General features: G+C 40.8%; 2 protein-coding genes and 1 non-coding gene across 6 annotated transcripts in view; 2 read left to right on the top strand and 1 right to left on the bottom strand.

Moving 5' to 3' along the window:
* NEMF (nuclear export mediator factor) overlaps nucleotides 1-7318 on the top strand; it is a 57064-nt gene extending 49746 nt beyond the window's left edge. For all 3 annotated transcript variants that reach the window (XM_089906114.1, XM_089906107.1, XM_022570629.2), the window contains 5 exons: nucleotides 535-567; nucleotides 1408-1508; nucleotides 1611-1654; nucleotides 1735-1814; nucleotides 2067-7318. In XM_089906114.1, coding sequence (XP_089762240.1) covers nucleotides 535-567; nucleotides 1408-1508; nucleotides 1611-1654; nucleotides 1735-1814; nucleotides 2067-2144 — 336 coding nt within the window. In that variant the 3' untranslated portion in view covers nucleotides 2145-7318. The remainder of the gene's footprint in view (nucleotides 1-534; nucleotides 568-1407; nucleotides 1509-1610; nucleotides 1655-1734; nucleotides 1815-2066) is intronic.
* KLHDC2 (kelch domain containing 2) lies at nucleotides 3413-16939 on the bottom strand. 2 transcript variants are annotated; one of them, XM_022570630.3, is made up of 13 exons: nucleotides 16401-16937; nucleotides 12983-13062; nucleotides 11153-11270; nucleotides 7863-7978; nucleotides 7482-7563; nucleotides 7234-7317; nucleotides 6633-6713; nucleotides 6497-6555; nucleotides 5969-6078; nucleotides 5295-5367; nucleotides 4103-4190; nucleotides 3955-4007; nucleotides 3413-3719 (listed from the first exon to the last, which is right to left on the bottom strand). In XM_022570630.3, exons 1-13 carry the CDS (start codon nucleotides 16551-16553, stop codon nucleotides 3596-3598), a joined length of 1221 nt encoding a protein of 406 aa, XP_022426338.1. In that variant the 5' UTR covers nucleotides 16554-16937; the 3' UTR covers nucleotides 3413-3595. The 2 variants fall into 2 exon arrangements, 1 of the variants encoding a protein (XP_022426338.1); XR_016391811.1 differs by lacking the exons at nucleotides 3413-3719; nucleotides 3955-4007 and adding an exon at nucleotides 4476-4605 and having other exon boundaries at nucleotides 4102-4190; nucleotides 16401-16939.
* On the top strand, nucleotides 9262-9386 carry LOC115803681 (small nucleolar RNA SNORA11). Its single transcript, XR_004024452.2, has one exon. It is a non-coding gene; the product is annotated as a small nucleolar RNA SNORA11 (small nucleolar RNA).
* Nucleotides 16940-20512: the final 3573 nt, after the last annotated feature.

The raw sequence follows: 20512 nt of genomic DNA, 5'->3' as shown, positions 1-20512 counted from the left end.
AACAGTGTTGTTTAGTAATATTAAAACTCGTTTTTGTCCTCAAATTTTTATACTATTTATTCTGTAAACCCTAGACTCAGATATTCAGAGGTGTTAATTATGAATGTTCTTTCATCAATAGATTATCTTCAGATAGATTTTTTTAATGTGAATAAGCAAATAAAATTAAGCTTATCGTAACATGTGAAAAATTCATCCTAAAACTGTTGAACAGAGACTAGCAAATAAAAGTTCTGTTCACCAGAATTCTCCATTTTCTTTCCCCCTGACAAACCTATCAAGCTTATTTGTCACTTTAAGTTGTCCTAATAGCATTCACTACTTTAGCATATATTCTGTGGAAGTCTTTTTTTTGAAACTTTAGGGAAACAGTCTTTTTTCTCTTTGAATGGCATTGCTTTCTGCTATACTGGACACACATATTAATTTACTCAGTCTTATTTATCACTTTTTCTTTCTCCTCATAGTTTTTAATGGTTTGGAATTTCAATTTAAGTTATAACTGACTTTTAAAATTTTATATATTTGGAACAGGAAGAGCAAGATCTGGACCAACAGGGAAATGAGGTAATGATTTTGTATTGGGGTTCCTACTACAACACTAACTGCAATCCAGTTCCCAGAATACCTGACACACAACTTCTAACTAATTAAAACTTAAAACACTAAGAAAAGACTACAGGCTCTGGAGTCACACATTCTGGGTTTGAATCCCAACTTTACTACATATGACTACAACCTTGGAAACATTCTTTACACCTCAGTTTTCTCATCTGAAAAATGGGGATAATTGCCCCTACTGAGAGAGTTGTTTTGAGAATTAAGATAATATACATAAAATGTTTAGAAAAGTTCATGGCATATAGTAAGCACTAGCTGTACCAAGTGTTTTGTCCTAAATCTAAATTTACTCATGTTGTTAAATAAATATGGGTAATCTTGAACGCAGTCCACAAAATGGGAACTCTAAGAAGCCATAGAATTTCTCCTTAAGGACAGGCATGAGAGAAGACTGTTCTAGCCCAGGGTTTCCCAGCTTTGGCACTATTAACATTTTGGAGGAGGTAATTCTTTGTTGCGGGGAGTTGTCCCATCCCTGGCATCTACCCACATCCCTGGCATCTACCCACTAGCAGATGTCAGTCGTACTCTATTTCCTCCCCCAACCTCGCTTCAGTTGTGACAACCAAAAATGTCTCCAACAAGTTTTTTCTCCCTTTCTCTTAAATTTCAATAGGCGCCATTTAAAAAATCATCATTAAGCTCTGCTTTATTGCTCCGAAGGGTGTAAGACTGTTTATCAGAAAATGATAAAATATATTGATTCTGACAGTGTTTTATTAGAGTTTTCCTCTTTTAGGACTGGTATAAATTATTTTTATAATCGTTTTTGTTTTCCCTTTTTAGGAAAATCTGTTTGACTCTTTGACGGGGCAGCCACATCCTGAAGATGTACTCCTGTTTGCCATTCCAATATGTGCCCCATACAACACCATGACAAACTATAAGTAAGTCATCATGAGTTTACTCAAACTGCTGCCACAGCACTGACTCATGAATCATTTTGTAATCTCTATTTAGTAACAAACACATGCAATTCCTTTTTAAAGATACAAAGTGAAACTTACTCCTGGAGTTCAGAAAAAGGGAAAAGGTATTTAAAATCTTTTTTTGAATTATGTTTAAACATTTCTTGACTGAACAGAAGTAGATTTTTCTATTTTCTATTTACAGCTGCAAAAACAGCCTTGAATAGTTTCATGCATTCCAAGGAAGCAACAGCAAGAGAAAAAGACTTATTCCGCAGTGTAAAGGTAAAGTATTCCTCTAGAAACTTCTGGAGATTGGTGGTGCAATTAAATATGTTAGCAGTTATTGCTTTGTTAGTAGATGGAACCTGCAGCTATTATTTTGGTAGAAAATGCGGTCTTACTAGAAGCAATATAAAATAAGTAAAATCATATTGGGTGAAAATTTTAGAATGCCATTCTTTTGACAGCAGAGGACATATAATTGTCATAAAAGAAAATATGATTGTGAAGATACTCAGCAATTCTTTTTTTCAGGACACGGATTTATCAAGAAACATTCCTGGCAAAGTCAAAGTGTCTGCACCCAATCTTCTGAATGTAAAAAGAAAATAGCTGAAATGAAATCCTAAAATATTTGAGAAGAGTCAATTTTATAGCCTTTTGGAAGTTCAGAGATGAAAACATCATGTAACAAGACTTCCGCATTTAAAAATAAACTAAACGTTGCCTTGTATTCGCCAAAAGGACTTTTTTTTTTTCCAGTTTTATAGAGAGGAAACAGTGTCTATGATAGGATTTCCTAAAATACCTGTGGACAGCTAAATGCTAACTGTATACATCTGTAGTTATCCTCCTACATTTTCTTGAAATTTGGGAGGATAATATTAAGTATTCATTTCATGCTGTAAAGAAATGGAATAGTGAAGTGGCTCAACTGCTTAGACTATTGACTTGGTAGTTTACTGTATATAACGTATATCTATCTATTACAGGCCAATCACAAGTTTTTTTCCTGGTGGTGGTGGGGATTGGGGATGGTTAAACATTTAGGATTAAGTCTTGAAAACCCTAAGCAGTGAAAGAGTAGACTTTCTTCTGCCTTTACCCATATTAGACCAGATTTTAAATACAAATCAATCATTTCCGTGACTCAGCTTAAGAGATAACACCTAGAAGAAATCGGTGTTGATAACTTCCATGCATTTATACACCTTTACTTTACTTTTCATCTTAATTAATTTCCTCGTAATCTCATTCAGCTCTGTACCATTTTATTTTCCACCTCTAGTAATTATCAGTAGCATGTTACAGAGTATCTTAACCTATAATATATCATAAGTGCACTTTTAGGCTTACCACTAAAGACTCCTGACCCAGCTTTCTTCTTCTGTCTGTCTCCTAACAGAATGGAGAATAAAGTCATACATTACTTCCATTCCTTATGAGCTACAAAACTGTTACTTTTAAAATAATTAGATAATAGCTGCCTAGAGTCAACATGAGCACTTGCCCCAGCCCCTATGCCAAAGCATTAAGGTCAAAGTGTGCTAAACAGCTGCTGGTCCTTCCAAGGTTTCTTTTACCTGCTTAACCTTATCGAGAATATTTTTCCTTTTGAAGTTACTGTTAAAAACAAAAACCTTTATGTAGCCTAGTGTTGTAAATACAACATAATAGACTACTCGTGCCATTAAAAAAACATCTGAAATATTCATGTCTTTCTTTAAAAAATAACTTCACCATTTTGATAGTGGTAAGGATAATTACTATGTTTCTATAGGTATATATCCTGATGTTACCAAATAGGAAATATAATAACCATTCCTTGGGGTAAAAAGCCCAAGTATTAACTTACTTTTGTTTTAATAGAAGACAGTTACTGGTGTTAAATACATTTATTGTAAACTTTAGACACAAAAATAGGTTCTCTAGGCCATTCACATGCACACTAAAACTAAAAGGCTGCAAACTACAACAATGCACATAATTATATAAACAATGTCACTCTGATGTTTACAGAATTGCTGTCCATGCACGTGATCAGAGGCGCTGTCTATGAAGCCTTAAGATCCAGAAGTGTTGTTACTACCAAACCTCTGATTAACACTGTGAAGTAAGTGTTTTGGAAGGCAGTTCCACGAGCTGGCTAACATTTCTTTAAAGCAAATGACTGCTTCTAAGCTTAGCCTGAAAGTGGACAAAGAGAAAAATAATTTCACTTTATGGTTTAGAAGTACATTCACTTGAAGAACTACCAAAAAAGAAAAAGCACTTTAAAGATTTTCATAGGAACTGGATAGTTTTAACAGTGAAGGCTTGCTATTGCCCTTAAATTATCCATAAACCTGTTTTTTCAAAAGCACTAATTTAAAGTGTTTAAGAAACACAATTTAAAGTAAGTACCAAGTAAAAAGTTACTTACCTTACAAGAGATTTTGGTTGAACTGAAAATATAAGTATTTCATTACTGTGTGCCTAAAAAACAGACATGAAGAGTATATTAAAAGTACTTCACAAGAAAGCTTCAGCAATATTATGAAGTGTCCTTTAATAAAAGGTAGTGTACTTACAGCCCTGTGATGGACAAGAAGGTTATTGGCACACCCACCAAACACAATGACTTCTCCTTCATCACTGGCACAAGCTGTATGCCATAATCTACATTTAAAACAAAAACTTGAGTTTGAAGTCACCCTGAACACCAAACTGATCATTTATACTACAGAGTAGAGATGATGAAATAAAGACTAAAGATCTTTAGTGCAGCTCAAAACATAATGGTGAGATGCAGTTATCTCAAGGAAACGTAGCAGAAGCTGGAAAAATCAATGTCTGTTTTATCTGGATGTTACCGTTTTATCTTTCTGGTCCATTCCTAATTTATGCAATGAGGAATGTGAACTGAACTGTTCTCTAGGTTTTTGTTAGCAATAAAAGTCTTACGGGGGATTAGTGGTATATGCCCTCTGCTTCTTCTCCTCTTTTCACAGGCAGGACCAGTTGGCCTTACACAAAACATCTGAGGGATGCTGACTCTGCCTGAGTGAACAAAGCATCTTCAGGCCTGATAATTCTGTGGAAAGAATATTTGTGCCAAATGACGTCTTAGCGGCATGACTGTACTTAGGTCGGAGGTGTGGGGAAAAATGCAGGCTGACATTATCCAAATGTGCTTTGAACACCAACTTTGCATTATTTCCTTTAGCAGTCTTTGTAACAATTCTTTTCGAGATCAACAAGAAAAGTAACTATCAGTGTTTTAATAGGTTCTTTTTGGATGATCTGACTTCTTGATCTTTGTTATACAGCACAACCGCAAATCTGATTGAAAGTTCTTGATTCTCCCTTCCCAGCCCCTACCCCCCACTGCCATAAACATTCTTTAGGGTTTTGAAATTCTCTCCTTTCCAGTTCCTTTTTGTTTTTTTAATGAAAAATCTAGAAACAGTTCAACTTAACTTGACTAAAGAGCTTGAGTATAAATTTTAACAGTGTCAGTAATTTTATGATGAAGCAAAAGTCAAAATCCAGTCCTATTTTTCATACACAGATGATAAAATAGAAAGCACTGATACTAGGATAACATTGGTTTTCTCTTCTTCCAAAAGCTACAATGTTAAACCTTAGTGAATGCTAGGGTTCTTATAATAAGAATGATGAACTGAATGCAGCCAGTCAAATTTCCTCAATCATTACCAGTCTTGTACATCTCTGTGGACCTCATTCATTCAGCATAAGAATTAGTTTTTAAATAGTTCATACCTTGGTTTTTCAGTATAGGGATGATTAAACTGTATCCATTCGTTTTTACTGATGCAGTAAGTCCAGGCATCACCTGATTGAAGCAAAGAAAAAGAGCTATGAAGTATGTTATTCTGTTAATGTGACATTGATATTTAAAGAGCATAGCTTTAGGGCTTCCCTGGTGGCGCAGTGATTGACAGTCCGCCTGCCAATGCAGGGGAGGGGGGATCCCACATGCCGCGGAGCGGCTGGGCCCGTGAGCTATGGCCGCTGAGCCTGCGCGTCTGGAGCCTGTGCTCCGCAACGGGAGAGGCCACAACAGTGAGAGGCCCGCATACAGCACAAAAATAAATAAATAAATAAAGAGCATAGCTTTAGTAAGAACAGTAATAAATCAGATTTTGAGTAGATACAGAAAGTATATTTCCTTTTTTTTCCTGCAGTTAACCAAGTAAGCCCTTTGCATGTTACAGCCCTTTAGCAGGGCAAAGTGTTCCGGGTCATTTTTTTACTGGACCAATGGATGTGTCATGAAAACAATTATAGGTATGTTATAGGATCAAAATTAGTAGCAAACCTTCTAACCAACCCTATAGCCCTCTGATAAATTTAAAATACTGATTTTTTTCAGCTATTCATATATTACTTATGAATTATATATAATAACTTTTTAATGTTTTTAAAGTACTTACTTAGTGGCTGTTTATCAGTGGTAAATCCTCCAAAGAGAAAGAGATGATCTGAAGAAACTGGTGTTAGTGAGTGCCAAGATCGGCCAACTGGGCATATGCCTTGTGGAATTCTGAAAATAATAGCTAAGTTACAATATCTACATTTAAAAGCCGCTACTGTATTTAATGCAGAGAAATACTAAAGAAGTTTTCTTTAAAAATTTATATGGAATTTTGAAAAGAGACTTTAAAAAGTCTTCTTGGTATTAACTACATGCTTTAGAATGAACTACTTTCTTTGAAGGAAGAGTCAACTTTAGATCTTTTCTTTTCAATAAACACTGAGCACATGCTATGTGCCAGGCATAGTTTATGGGAACTGAAAATTTTAAAATTCCTTCTTTAAGGATTTAGTGATTATGTTTACTTAAATTCATAGTTACAGAAAATGTAAGCAAGGACATTATATACTAATAATAGAGTAACGGAAAAATCCATTGAAATTTCTTTGAAAAACTTTTCTAAATAATTATCTAAAATGATACCTACAATTCATTCCACTCCCATGTATCCAGATTAAGACAGTGAAGATCATTCATTCTAGCATCCTAGAAAAGGATAATTAACTAGTTATCATTTTGAGTAATTCAAAAGCAAATCATTGAAACTTGTTTTATATACTCACTCGATATCTGCCTCCAAACACAAAGCCTTTGTTTCCAACAGTTGCACAGGCATGGGCAGCACGAGGTGAAGGTGCTTTACCCTAGTAAGGTCATAAAAGCAATTTAATAAATAAGTGAACGTTTTATAAATACCAGAAAGAGTCTACTCTGGATGTGGGATAAGAATGTGCAAGACACTTGAGCTTTTAAGCTGAAGTGCAAACTTATAGTAGACAGCAGTACTGAAGGCTGACTAGCAAGCTGGGAGTTTCTGAAATACATTACTGAAGGGGCTAGTTAATACAATAGAATGCTTGCTTGCTTTACTTTTATCTTTTAAAACAAAAGCTGGCATATTATATGACATCTGTGTCAGAGGAAAAAGAAATCTAATAGTTGAGTAACTTAAATTCCAATCCAGCACTAGGTCATTTATTACAAACAATACCACTTTAACAGCTATTAGATAATAGATGCTGCGCTAGTCTATACATTCATTAAACTTTTTTGAGTTTTAAACTCCTTGGAGAATAACAAACTGCCAATTTTACACCACCTGCCAACTCCCCTTCTCGTCTAAGCAGACTTGCTTTAATAATTCATTATTCTTCAGTAACTCACAGTAGTTATAGGCTGGCTCCAGACAAATGTTTCAGTGTCTAAAATATGTACATGATCATTCCATCCTCTTGGATGACTTGAATTCTACAGAAAATAAGAATCTGAGTTATTTTACAAATAATGTTCGTAAAATCATATAGCCTTTGTCTGGTTTATTAACAGAGCAAAATGAACAAAGCTAATAGCAAACAAAGTGTATTATTTCAATAGACTAAGTAGGCCATATGCAAGTAAGAAACTTCATTTACCCAAAAAGATGTTTCATCAAATTCAAAAGTTCCCAATACTTTATCTTCAGGTAAATATCCATACCCTCCAAAAAATATTAACCTGTTTGATAAAAAACCAAGACATTAAAAAATCAAACATCCACAGGATACAAGAGATTTTTTAAATTTTGTCTTATCCATGAGTTGAGAAGGCACACTTGAGTATATAAAACTGCTTATTCAAATAATAATGGCTAATATGGCTAACATTTATGTCTTAGGTGCTTTACCATCAATTCACTTAATCCTCATGGGCACTCGAAGGCGTGTTCTACTGTTACAATGGTTATTGGTTAATGATACTTGGATGGCAAAGCACTTTCCACATAAAAACCCAAACCTATAGTGCTGCTAACTCACTTGTTTTTATATACCCAGACACCGAGTTTGTCCTTTGATGATGGAGGAATTCCTTGGCAGTCAATTCTTTCCCAGTGTAATACTCGGTCTGTAGACCTTGAATCCAGCATGTAGAACTGTCAGAAGCAATGATTTCAGTTAGATTTGGTTACATAAAAGAAATTCAACCTTGGCATTTAATTTTATTGCATTCATGCTAATAAGACTGTCATCTAATTCAGTACTAATAAAAGTGGAACTGCAGACTGGCTGCTTGTCTGCAAAGTGTTAACTGGTCTGAGTCTAGATAAGAAATTTCTGCCAGAATGTAAATTACCTAAGTCACTGTGTACCCTGTTTAGTTCAGCTTATTTTTTTCCCATACCACACTTTTTTGATGAAGGAATAAAACGTGTGTTGATTTACATTCTTGGCCTTAGATAGGCACTTTGAGTTGTACTGATCTAATTTACGGGTATCAGGATGGTATTACCAAAAAATCAGACTTAGTAATTCATCTTCAAATTCAATTTAACAAACATGTCTTAAGTGCCTACTTAACTCTAGGAGCTAAGGATAAATCTTAAAAGATTAAGTATTCATGTATCTTTCACATCCAGGTATTTAAATAAATCTGACTTTTTTTTTTTTTTACTTAGACTCCTAAAGCTCCCTTTCCTCAACTCTAGTCAGTTAACTACTATCATTTCTCTGACCACTCCCCTAAAGCCACAGCTTCTCTTTTTCCCAAGCTTCCGCATGTTGTGTCAAACTTAGTTTTCTCCCCCTTGGCCCTGAAAAATACATGGCTCAACTACAGCCTACGGTAGGGCCTCACAAAACCTTTTAGGCACGGAACCCTTCAAACAAAATCTTAAGCAAAAGCCTAAATATAAAAATAAGGGGGCTTCCCTGGTGGCACAGTGGTTGGGAATCCGCCTGCCAATGCAGGGGATGCGGGTTCGGGCCCTGGTCCAGGAAGATCCCACATGCCGCGGAGCGGCTGGGCCCGTGCGCCACAACTACTGAACCTATGCTCTAGAGCCTGCAAGCCGTAACTGCTGAGGCCTGTACACCTGGAGCCTGTGGTCTGCAGCGGCCACACACTGCAACGAAGGGTGGCCCCCGCTCACTACAACTAGAAAGAGCCCGCGTGCAGCAACGAAGGCCCAACAGAGCCAAAAATAAAAATAAAATAAAATAAATTATTTAAAAAAAATAGGGCTTCCCTGGTGGCGCAGTGGTTGAGAGTCCGCCTGCCGATGCAGGGGACACGGGTTCGTGCCCCGGTCCGGGAAGATCCCACATGCCGCGGAGTGGCTAGGCCCGTGAGCCACAGCCGCTGAGCCTGCGCGTCCGGAGCCTGTGCTCCGCAGCGGGAGAGGCCACAACAGTGAAAGGCCCATGTAACGCAAATAATAATAATAATAATAAGGGCCTGAAGAAATGGCTCCTCTGTTTACAACATACCCAACAGGAATCTGGGTTCATTGTGACAAGAGGCACAAAACTTGTGGCCTTCCTATGAGCAAATATCCAACACATGTCCCCCTGCACCTCCACGTGGCTGCTAGGCAGGACCAGTGGGACAGGGCTCAATATTGGAAGAAAAGCTACAGTATTTAGTGGGGAAGTTTGCCACCGAGAGCCTGTCAGGTCCACTCATGCATGAGCCATGAATGGTCTTATAGACATAAAGGCCTTGAACCTCTCTTTTCAAGGAAAAAGAAAAGAAAAATAGATTCCAATTATGTCATCTGGAAAAGGCAAAACTATGGAGACAATAAAAAGATCGATGGGGCTTCCATGGTGGCGCAGTGGTTGAGAGTCCGCCTGCCGATGCAGGGGACACGGGTTCGTGCCCCGGTCCGGGAGGATCCCACATGCCGCGGAGCGGCTGGGCCCGTGAGCCATGGCTGCTGAGCCTGCGCGTCCGGAGCCTGTGCTCCGCAACGGGAGAGGCCGCAACAGTGAGGGGCCCGTGTACCGCAAAAAAAAAAAAAAAAAAAAGATCGATGGTTGCCAGGAGTTTGGGGGGAGAGGAGAGATGAATACACGGAGTACAGAAATTTTTATGAGCAGTGAAATACTTCATATGACATTATCATGATGGATATATCTCATTATATTTATCCAAACCCACAGAATGTGCAACACTATTCAATTAAAGTGAACCCCAAGGTGAACTGTGAATGAATAAATAAATTAAATTAAAGTGGAGCTACACTTGTTAAAATGGAGGAGGAAGGGGCAGTCTGGAGCCTGCCCAACACCATATGCTCCTCTCACACGTCCCAAGGCATCTCAAAGAAATCCCTAGAGTTCCTAGAAGCGCAGTTTGAAATTTGAAACCACTTCAGCCATATGCTCATCTACAGCAAATCACTTGGCATGTCCATGAACAAGATATTTGCTTATACCTCTGCATCTTGGTACCTATATCTTGGCTACCCCTTCCAATTGTATGATTCTATTCAAGCATCACCTCTTCGGTGAAGACTCTTCATTTTTCTGTTCCTCTGTCCTACCAAACACAATGGTAAGGATTCTTTTTCAGATTCAACAGTTTTTACTGAGCCATTACTACGAGCCGACTCTGTGTTTCTCTTTATGATATGCTACTGAAATTGTTTACTTATATGTGTCCCTTCTAGAATGTGAGCTCCTAGAGGCGGGGACAGTGTCATTCATCTCTGTCTCCAATGTCTAAGCAAGTGCTCAGCATTAAGGTGCTTACTAAGTTGCCAAATAAATGAATTTTTAAGAGTCTATCTATATCACATGCACCTTTCTGACTGCATCTGTCTCTTACTGGCCTGAGAGAAAAACTGATACCTTTTTCCTATTTGGTAAAGATGTAGACTAAGTCTGAACAACAGTATCTTATGGTGCCATGTTATAGGAATGTTAGTATATAAAATCTGTCAGTGTTCATTTCTCCTTATGGCTTTTTGAGTTGTGGCCTGTTAAATTTTACCCTGCTCCCCCCCTTAACTGCATCTTGTTTTCATTTAGTTTACTAACATTCATCTAATACTCCAGGGTTCTGAAAGAATAAGTAGCTGCAAAGAACACAGAGAAAAACAACCTAGAAAGTTACTGCACACACCTTACCAACCAAAGCTGATTTTACAGAAGGCCCAGGTAAATACCGGCTGGTAGACAAAAATACTAAAATGCACATTCATACCATAATCAAGTACATGTATTTTTTAACTGGAACAAGAATAAGTATGGGCTAACCTTAGAAATCTGAAGTTGTCTGAAAAAGAACAACGTTGCCTTAAACCATAATCCTTAGAAACACTAACCTTATTCGTATTGCCTCTTGAATGGTGTCCTCCAAACAAGTACAGCACCCTGTCTACACACACAGCACAGCTTCCTGACATAGAAGGAGGAACATCACCCTCAGTGTTAATTTTTTTCCTAAGGGGGAAAAAACTGAATGTAAATCGATTTCCCAAAAAGGAAGAAATGCAAAAATCTATTCATTCTTCTAATTCTATTCCCACAATAAAAAAATAAAATAAGCGGGCTGAGTAGCTATGTCGAGGGTCTCTTCTAGCTCTAAAGTTAGTTAAAAGAATGAACTCATCCCTTTCACCCATTCCACAGGCTGTGCCAGCAGGTACTTACACATGGCAGCATGGGAGGTTCTAAAAGCCTACGTGTCATTTTATTATTCTAGGAGCAAACCATCTTACATTTCTCAAACTAAATTGTTTGCTTTTCTGCTTACTTGGCCATTAATGGTTTTTTGATGGTTTTTTGTTTTTGAGTGGGCCAAGAACCCAAAAGAAAAAAAACTTCAGTATGTCAGTCCTGACAGATTAATAGGTGTTTTTAATTCAGTTACCTTTTAGCCATTCAAACGAATCTGTTTCAGACCTTATGTAATACCCCCAACACTCAGGTAGTGCCTACTATAGGCCAGGCCGTCCTCTGAGTGCTCTTTACATGTTTTAACTCATTCTGAATCTAAAAGTGAATCTGGATCAAAAAGCTAATAATTCTAAGATTCAGAATATTAATACAACACTCAAGGTCTTTTGCTCAGAATATCACTTCATCTATGCTAACTAAGCTTTAAGTTTTTTATTTGTTTTTGGCTGCACCATGTGACACAGGATTTTAATTCCCCAACCAGGGATCGAACCCGTGCCCCCTGCAGTGGAAGTGTAGAGTCCTAACCACTGGACCATCAAGGAATTCCCAAGCTTTGTTTTGATAGGCTTAATTTGTAAAATTCCTTATGGGCTGAATTGTTAAAAGAAAATATTAGAATTTCCATATTAAAGGAATACTATTATAAATGTCCAATTCTCTAGAAAAAGATCATCAAACAGCTAGATTAACACTGACTGGCTATGTGCAAAAATAATCCTGGTTTATTTTTAGTTGACCTTTTAAATCAAGTGGAACTACCATTCTCCTAGTTCTGAGATCTCTAATGTGCTGAAGTATGTAATGCACAAAGTTTTCACAAAGCAAACCATGGAGAAAACTACTTTATAAATCCCTAAACACGGCCAACCCAGTATTTTGAGAATCACATTAATTCTGCTAAGAACATACTCCGGTAATACTGGTATGAAACTGGCAAAAGGTCCTTTCAGAATATCCATAGTTTGTATGCAAATTTAAGTTAATTTTGTTTTTTAGGCAAAACGTACTATTTCAAAGGGATTTGCATAGAAATTTTAATATTAGAGCTCATTGAAATAGAATACTACCTTTATTTCTAGCAGATACAATCTGGAAATTCTTTTCTCATTCAAGATAGCACACAACAAAGACAACATCTTGAAAAAAAAAATATATGGAACTTTTATTATATTTCCATTCCAGGATTTGAAGCCTCTACCTCTTTAATATTACTATAATACTTGACACAGCTCTGAATAGAAATTTCTTCAAGGTCATAAAAGCATCTAGTAATTACTGAACTACTAAAGAGATGCAAAAGCATCTAAGCTTAGCAGCTAAGCTAAACTAGCAGAACACTGTTTTCAGAATATATAGATAGCTTAGCATCTTTAATTAAAGTATTTTTATTCATTAGTGTGGGTTTTACAGAGTATGTTTTTGTTTGCAACCTTATTTGGATTTTTTTAGTCCCCCTCATAATATCCAGTTACCATCTTCCAGTCTCCATGTTGTAGATCCAGAGTTCTTCTCTAGGCAGATAAAAGTCATACAATCCTCTGACTTGATTACTCTAAGAAAAAACAAAGAAACAAAAAAAATTGCAAATATAAAAAGTAATTTGTATTCTAAAGAGGCACTATTGTGTATTTTATATATATATTGTATATTGTATATATATTGTATATCTTATTTGAGATACTGAGAGTTATGAAAAGTTAAATAGGTTATAACAGTTCTATCAAATGCACAATCCTCCCTGCCACATACTCAAGGTAATGCTTAATATAGACAGCCCTCAATTCAAATTTTTGATACAGCAGTTGTAATGGTGCAGGAAGTTACGAGATCTCCAGGTAATCTCTAAGGCCACTTTATCCTGAATAGTCCATGCACCAAATCTCACTTGCATGACTTCATGAGAGATTACGTGTGCCATGGTCAGCACGCTAAAGAAAGGTCTGCCTTCGACGTACCTAATCCTTGGGGCTTCCCTCATGGTGCAGTGGTTTTAAGAGTCCTCCTGCCAATGCAGGGGACACGGGTTCGATCCCTGGTCCAGGAAGATCCCACATGCCGTGGAACAACTAAGCCCGTGCGCCACAACTACTGAGCCTGCTCTCTAGAGCCCGCGAGCCACAACTAAAGCCTGCGTACCTAAAGCCCGTGCTCCGCAAGAAGAGAAGCCCACGCACCGTAACAAAGGGTAGTGCCCGCTCGCCGCAACTAGAGAAAGCCCACGCGCGGCAACGAAGACCCAATGCAGCCAAAAATAAATAAATAAAATAGAGAAATTAGAAAAAAAAAAAAAGTACCTGATCACTAACAGGTGATGTAGAGTTTTCTAGCCATTCTCCCCTTTCACCCATCCATTCTCCACCAAGAAGCAGAGGCAGAACTGAAAATATTAAGTCCCCATGCAAAATTTTGTTCCTTGTTCTGATCCAGTTCCCTTCAGGTAACAGACTGAGCTTACCATATGCCAGAACTAGCTAAGTGCTGTCCAGGGAGTGCTTTATTTAATCCTCACAACCACCATAAGAAATAGCTGGCACAGGTTTTTCAAGAGGAAGGTGATTTGCCCAAGGCTGCTTAGCAAGGGACAGTGGAACCAGGATTCCCGCCTCCATTCCCTGCATTTGCAACTTCAGCCACTGCCTGAGCCACTTTCTGAACAATGTCGATATACAGTAAACTGTTGCAGTTCACTGAAATGGGTGTCAGGGTCTTACAAGTTTGAGTATTACAGAGAATTGAACAGCTGGCCATGTAAACATTTCTCTTTCCACTCCACCACTTAGGAAAGGAAAGGCTGGAAGCAAAACAGCAGGCTAAGGGCTTCCCTGGTGGCGCAGTGGTTGAGAGTCCGCCTGCCGATGCAGGGGACACGGGTTCGTGCCCTGGTCCGGGAAGATCCTACATGCCGCGGAGCGGCTGGGCCTGTGAGCCATGGCCGCTGAGCCTGTGCATCCGGAGCCTGTGCTCTGTGATGGGAGAGGCCACAACAGTGAGAGGCCCGCGTACCACAAAAAAAAAAAAAAAAAAGATAGCAGGCTGACCTGGAATACATCAGGCTGGTGTCAGGAGGAAAACTGACTTCTGTGTAGGAAGCTAAGGTTTATTGCCATCAAAACAATCTCCAAGGGCTTCCTGTTTGTGGTACTCTTAGGGTTCTAACCAAACTGGGGAGGATGGCCTGTTTTGGAACCACCAACTTACTTCATTGATCATGCTTCTCCACCTGGCCTCAGCCCTAGGCATCCAGGCCCTCCACAACTCAGCTTCAGAAATCTTCCACCCTGACAACCCTCCTTCTGCCCACCTTCCTTCTTTGTGAAAAGTCCCATTCCCTCAACACTGCTGAGTTTTACAAATAGAATTACAAATAAAGTAGTTTAGGCTGAAGACTAACAGGTTTACTTTTCTCCAAGGGAATTATTTACGTTTTAATTAAGGTCACCACATACTGGCCACCTTCCTCCTACCAAATACTCTCCTCTGAACACATTCATTGGAGGCTGGGGAAAACATTCCAGATTAATTAGGATTGGCAAAAAGGAACCAAATGAAGTAATCAGGAAAGCTTTATCCCATCTATCTTTTTTTTTTGTGGTATGCGGGCCTCTCCGGTTGTGGAGCACAGGCTCCGGATGCGCAGGCTCAGCGGCCATGGCTCACGGGCCCAGCCGCTCCGCAGCATGTGGGATCTTCCCGGACCGGGGCACGAACCCGTGTCCCCTGCATCAGCAGGCGGACTCTCAACCACTACGCCACCAGGGAAGCCCCCATCTATCTTTTGAGAGTCATCTCAAAGACGGTCAACTATGATCAACTGTACCATAAGCTAAAATCTACTACCAGAATCAAGAAGTGCTTCCAAGTCATGGAAGGTACAGGTGTAGCGGACTAGATTTCAAGCAAATGGGGATGGGGGGAGATCGTTTTTAAAACCAAAAGAGGCTAAAAATATTTTCGGTAGGAATAGATCAAAACCACCCCAGCAAATGAAAATAAGACGATTCTAGAATGTGGAGTGCTACGGGGAACCTCTAAAAGCAAAGGGCAGAACTAGTGAGAAGGTTTAAATAGGAGACACTTGGGTAGGATTTCCAGACAGAGGAAAAAAGGAGAAACGCAAGTAAATGCTCTAAACTGGTAACTAATCAGATTGTTCACGAGTAGGGGTCAAAGAGCCGCACTCTGTAGTTAAAGTTGTTCCTGTTGATTTTTTCGGTTATTTCTAGAGATTTTCCATTAATTTTCTTAATAGGGATTTCTTGTGAAAAACATCCTTTCTCAGCTGAAACCAAGAGGAAAATAGCCCTGAAGCGTTCCAATAGCAATGGGATGTAGCTGGGACGCCTGAACAGGTGGGAAGTTTCAATAAGACGATCCCTGCGGCCTTTGGGAATTCCGAGGCATTTTCCTACACTGCCTTCTCCCCATAAGTGGGCCACGGTATCAGTGGGCCACCTGAGCCCGGCTCCACAGGGTAATGTGCTCCTAGGTAGACCTGATAAAGGATAAGAGTGATCTCACACACCGTTACCTCTTATACACCCCCAACCCTTTTAAATAAAACACATTTCGCGGTCCTGCACCGCCCGCCGTGCCCTCCCCAGATAACGCTCGGATGTCAAACAGCGCGCAGGGCGGCCGCGAGCAGCGTGGGGCGGGGAGCGGGCTTTGTAAGCAGAAGGCGGGCGTGACAACAGACCAGGAGGCTTGGGACGGTAGGGAGACCCGTGGGAAGATTCCCACACTCGCGGAGGACAAGGGACCAACGGGCGGAGTCGCGACGTTGGGGCGTGGGAGGCGATCGGGGCGGCCGCTCTGGTCCTCCCGCCGGCCCACCAACCCCGACCCAGTAACAGCCGAGCGACACCCGCCGCGGCCCGGCCACCCACTGACCTTGTAGCCGCCCCAGACGAACATGTGGCGCCCGTCGCTGACGGCTACGTGGCCGCTGCGTTCAGCGGGGCAGGCGAGCTCCGCGGACTCGTAGCCCTCATAGGCCGGCCCCGGGAGCTCGTCCTCCCGCAGGTCCTCGTAGCCATCGGCCATCTTGAGGCTGCACTTCGGCTCACCGACAATCCCCGCACCCGCGACGGAGGAAAACACAAAGGAAAAGGAAGGAGACGCACGGTGGCGCGAGGCGAGGCGGCGGTGGCGAAAGGCACAGCGTTAGGGCCGCTCCCCGCCGCCCGCGCTCGCGTCCTCGCGGCCCACCTCACCGAGGACGGCCTCTCGCCGGCTGGCGGGGGTCGCGGGCGGGGGGCGGCGAGGACGCAGAGCCGGGAGCAGGGCGGGCAGGGGTCCGCCTCGGGCCGGTACCTGCTTCCAGCCCCTCCGCCCCACCTCCAGCTCGCTTCTCGCCGCAGACGGCCTTTGTTTACGCCGCGGCAGGAACCGCCCGTTCCGCTGACGCCGCTCGCCCAGCTCCGGAAGCGCAGCCGACGCTTAGCTTCACCAGCGCCGGGTCATCCCAACCCTTTCTCCCGGACGGCCCGGTTCTGGGGCGCCCCGCCCTCTTCTTCGCCCGCCGAAGTCTAGGCGCAGAAGCTGGAGGCACTTCCACGCACACTCCGCGCCTCCCTTCACTACAAGGATAGGCTGAATTAGCCAGATTCTTGCAAAAGATGTTTCTTCCAAGAAGGCGTTGTTTGACTGAGGGATGTTCTCAAAGGGTTCACAGCCGGGAAAGGGGTAGCAAATTGCTTAACTAGTAAGTTTCTGGTCTCAGGGTCTCCAGAGTCAGAGCCCTGTCTTCCCGAGGACAAGGGGTGGGAGTGGCTCCTCTCCTCTCCCAGGTGGTCCCAGCCCTATTGCTGGGCGGCTTCCCGGCGGAGGTGCCGCTCGGTGCGCGTGGCATCTCTGGGATTGCGTGCCACGCCGACTGTGCCTGCAGAGCGGTTCACGACATCTTCTCTCTGTAAGGTCTTTTGGTTCAGCTGAAATCTTAATTTACTGCTGCATCCTCCACCCAGTTTGGAAAACTGTGCTCAAAAAGTGCCTCAGAAACCTTCACCACCCAAGCCTTCAGGGAGGAAAATGAATCCTGTTCACACAGATACTGTTTTCGCTTACATTTAATATACTTTTCAATTAGGTCAAGAGAAAATTAAGAATCATTGTAATCTAAATTTGATTTCTCACCTGTAAAACGGGGTTAGACTAGACTGCATCTTAAATCCCTAATCTAATGGTGCCTCTATACTTGGATGTATTTGGTGAGAGGAGTGTGCTTTATTATCCTCTCCCTTCCCCATCTTCACGCTGGGACCATTATGTAGGAGGAATACTTCAAACAACAACATCAAAAGGCTTTTCTCACGAAAATTTTCGGAGTATGTAATTTCTTCCCTAGCCACTGCCCCTGTGTTTACAACTTATCGAAATTTGCGGGGTGGGTAAAAACAGTACTGAGAAATTTATAGCAGTGAGTGCATATATTAGAGAAGAAGAAAGATCTAAAATCAATCACCTAAGTTTACATCTTAGGAAACTAGAAAAAGAGGAACGAATTAAATCCAAAATAAGAGGAAGAAAAATAATGAAATGATGAAAAGAAAGAAACCAATGAAACTGAAAACAGGAAATCAATAGAGAAAAGCAATAAAACCAAAAGCTGGTCCTTTGAATAGATAATGAAATCAATAAACCTCTAGCCAGGCTAATTAAGAAAAAAAGAAAACACAAATTACTAATATCAGAAATGAAACAGGGGACATCATTATAGATCCCATGGACATTAAAAAGATAATAAAGAAATACTATGAAGAACTCTATGCCTATATATTTGATAAACTAGATGAAATGGTCCGATTCCTTGAAAGACACAATCTGCCAAAACTCATATAAGAAGAAATAGATAATCTGAACAGGCCTATATCTATTAAAGAAATTGAATCAATAATAGCCTTCCAAAACAGAAAGCAACAGGCCCAGATGGGTCCATGGATAAATTCTAACAAACATTTAAGGAAGAAATTATCTACAATCTCTTTGAGAAGACAGAAGCAGAGAGAATACTTCCTAACCCATTCTGAAACCAGCATTACCCTAATACCAAAACCAGACAAAGACATCACAAGAAAACAACAGACCAATATCTCTCATGAACATATATGCCAAAACCCTCAACAAAATATTAGCAAATCAAATCCAAAAAATTAAAAAAGAATTATATACTACAACCAAGTGGGACTTATCCCAGGTATACAAGGCTGATTCAACATGCAAAAATCAACCAGTGTGGGACTTCCCTTGTGGCACAGTGGTTGGGAATCTGTCTGCCAACGCAGGGGAGACGGGTTGGAGCCCTGGTCCAGGAAGATCCCACATGTCACAGAGCAGCTAAGCCTGTGCGCCACAACTGCTGAGCCTGCGCTCTACAGCCCGCGAGCCACAACTACTGAGCCCACGTGCCCCAACTACTGAAGCTCGCATGCCTAGAGCCTGTGCTCCACAACAAGAGAAGCCACCGCAATGAGAAGCCTGTGCACCATGGCAAGGAGTGGCTCCCGCTCACTGCAACTACAGAAAAGCCTGCACACAGCAGCAAAGACCCAATGCAGCCAAAAATCAATTAATTGATTTTTAAAAATCAACCAATGTAATCCACTGTATCAACAAGCTAAAGAAGAAAAATCACATGATTACATAAATAGATGAAGAAAAAGCATTTAACAATATCCAACACCTATTCATGATAACAAAAAAAAAAAAGCTCTCAGCAAACTAGGAATAGAGAGGAACTTCCTTAACTTGATAAGGAACATCTACAAAAAAACCTACAGTTAATATTATCCTTGGGCTTCCCTGGTGGTGCAGTGGTTAAGAATCTGCCTGCCAATGCAGGGGACACAGGTTCAAGCCCTGGTCCGGGAAGATCCCACATGCCGTGGGGCAACTAAGCCCGTGCGCCACAACTACTGAGCCTGCACTCTAGAGCCTGCGAGCCACAACTACTGAGCCCACATGCCACAACTACTGAAGCCTGCACTCTGCAACAAGAGAAGCCAACACAATGAGAAGCCCACGCACCGTAACTAAGAGTAGCCCCCACTCGCCACAACTAGAGAAAGCCCGCATGCAGCAATGAAGACACAACACAGCCAAAAATAAATTAATTAAATAAATAAATTTAAAAATATATATTACCCTTAATGATGAGAAACTAGAGGCTTTCTTACTAAGATCAGGAACAAGGAAAGGATCCCCTCTCACCACAACTTTTCAACATCCTACTGGATGACCTAGCTAATGCAGTAAGACAAGAAGAGGAAACAAAAGGTTGGGAAGGAAGAAATAAAACCGCTTTTGTTCATGACAAATCATAGACACACAATTGTCTATATAGAAAATTGTAAAAAAATTACTGTGGTACATTGAGACAATAGAATATTATTGAGTGCTGAAAAGAAATAAGCCATCTTTTCAAGCCATGAAAAGACATGGAGGAAACTTAAATGCATATTACTAATGAAATAAGCCAATCTGAAAAGGGTACATTCTGTGCAATTCTAACTGTATAACATTATGGAAAAGACAAAACTATGAAGACAATAAAATATCCGTGGTTGCCAGGTTTAGGGGGGAGGAAGGAATGAATGGGCAGAGCACGTAGGATTTTTAGGCAGTGCAACTAGTCTGTATGATACCATAAAGCAGGGGTCCCCAACCCCCGGGGCCACAGACCGGTACCAGTCCACACAGCAGGAGGTGAGTGGCTGGTGAGCGAGCGAAGCTTTATCTGCTGCCCCCCATCACTCCCCATTGCTCACATTACTGCCTGAACCATCCCCCACCACCCCCCATCTGTGGAAAAATTGTCTTCCATGAAAGCAACTGGTCCCTGGTGCCAAAAAGGTTGGGGACTGCTGCTATAAAGGTAGATACATGTTACTACACATTTGTTTAAACCCATAAAATGTACACCACCAAGACTGAACTCTAATGTAAACTGTGGACCTCAGACGTGTCTTAGCTCAGGCAGCTATAACAAAATACCATAGACTGGA

Source organism: Delphinapterus leucas, chromosome 2 (genome assembly GCF_059928025.1).
Source record: "Delphinapterus leucas isolate spDelLeu-1000000601 "Yukka" chromosome 2, BTC_Dleu_Yukka2, whole genome shotgun sequence".
Taxonomy (NCBI): domain Eukaryota; kingdom Metazoa; phylum Chordata; class Mammalia; order Artiodactyla; family Monodontidae; genus Delphinapterus; species Delphinapterus leucas.
This window is presented reverse-complemented; position numbering and strand designations above follow the sequence as displayed.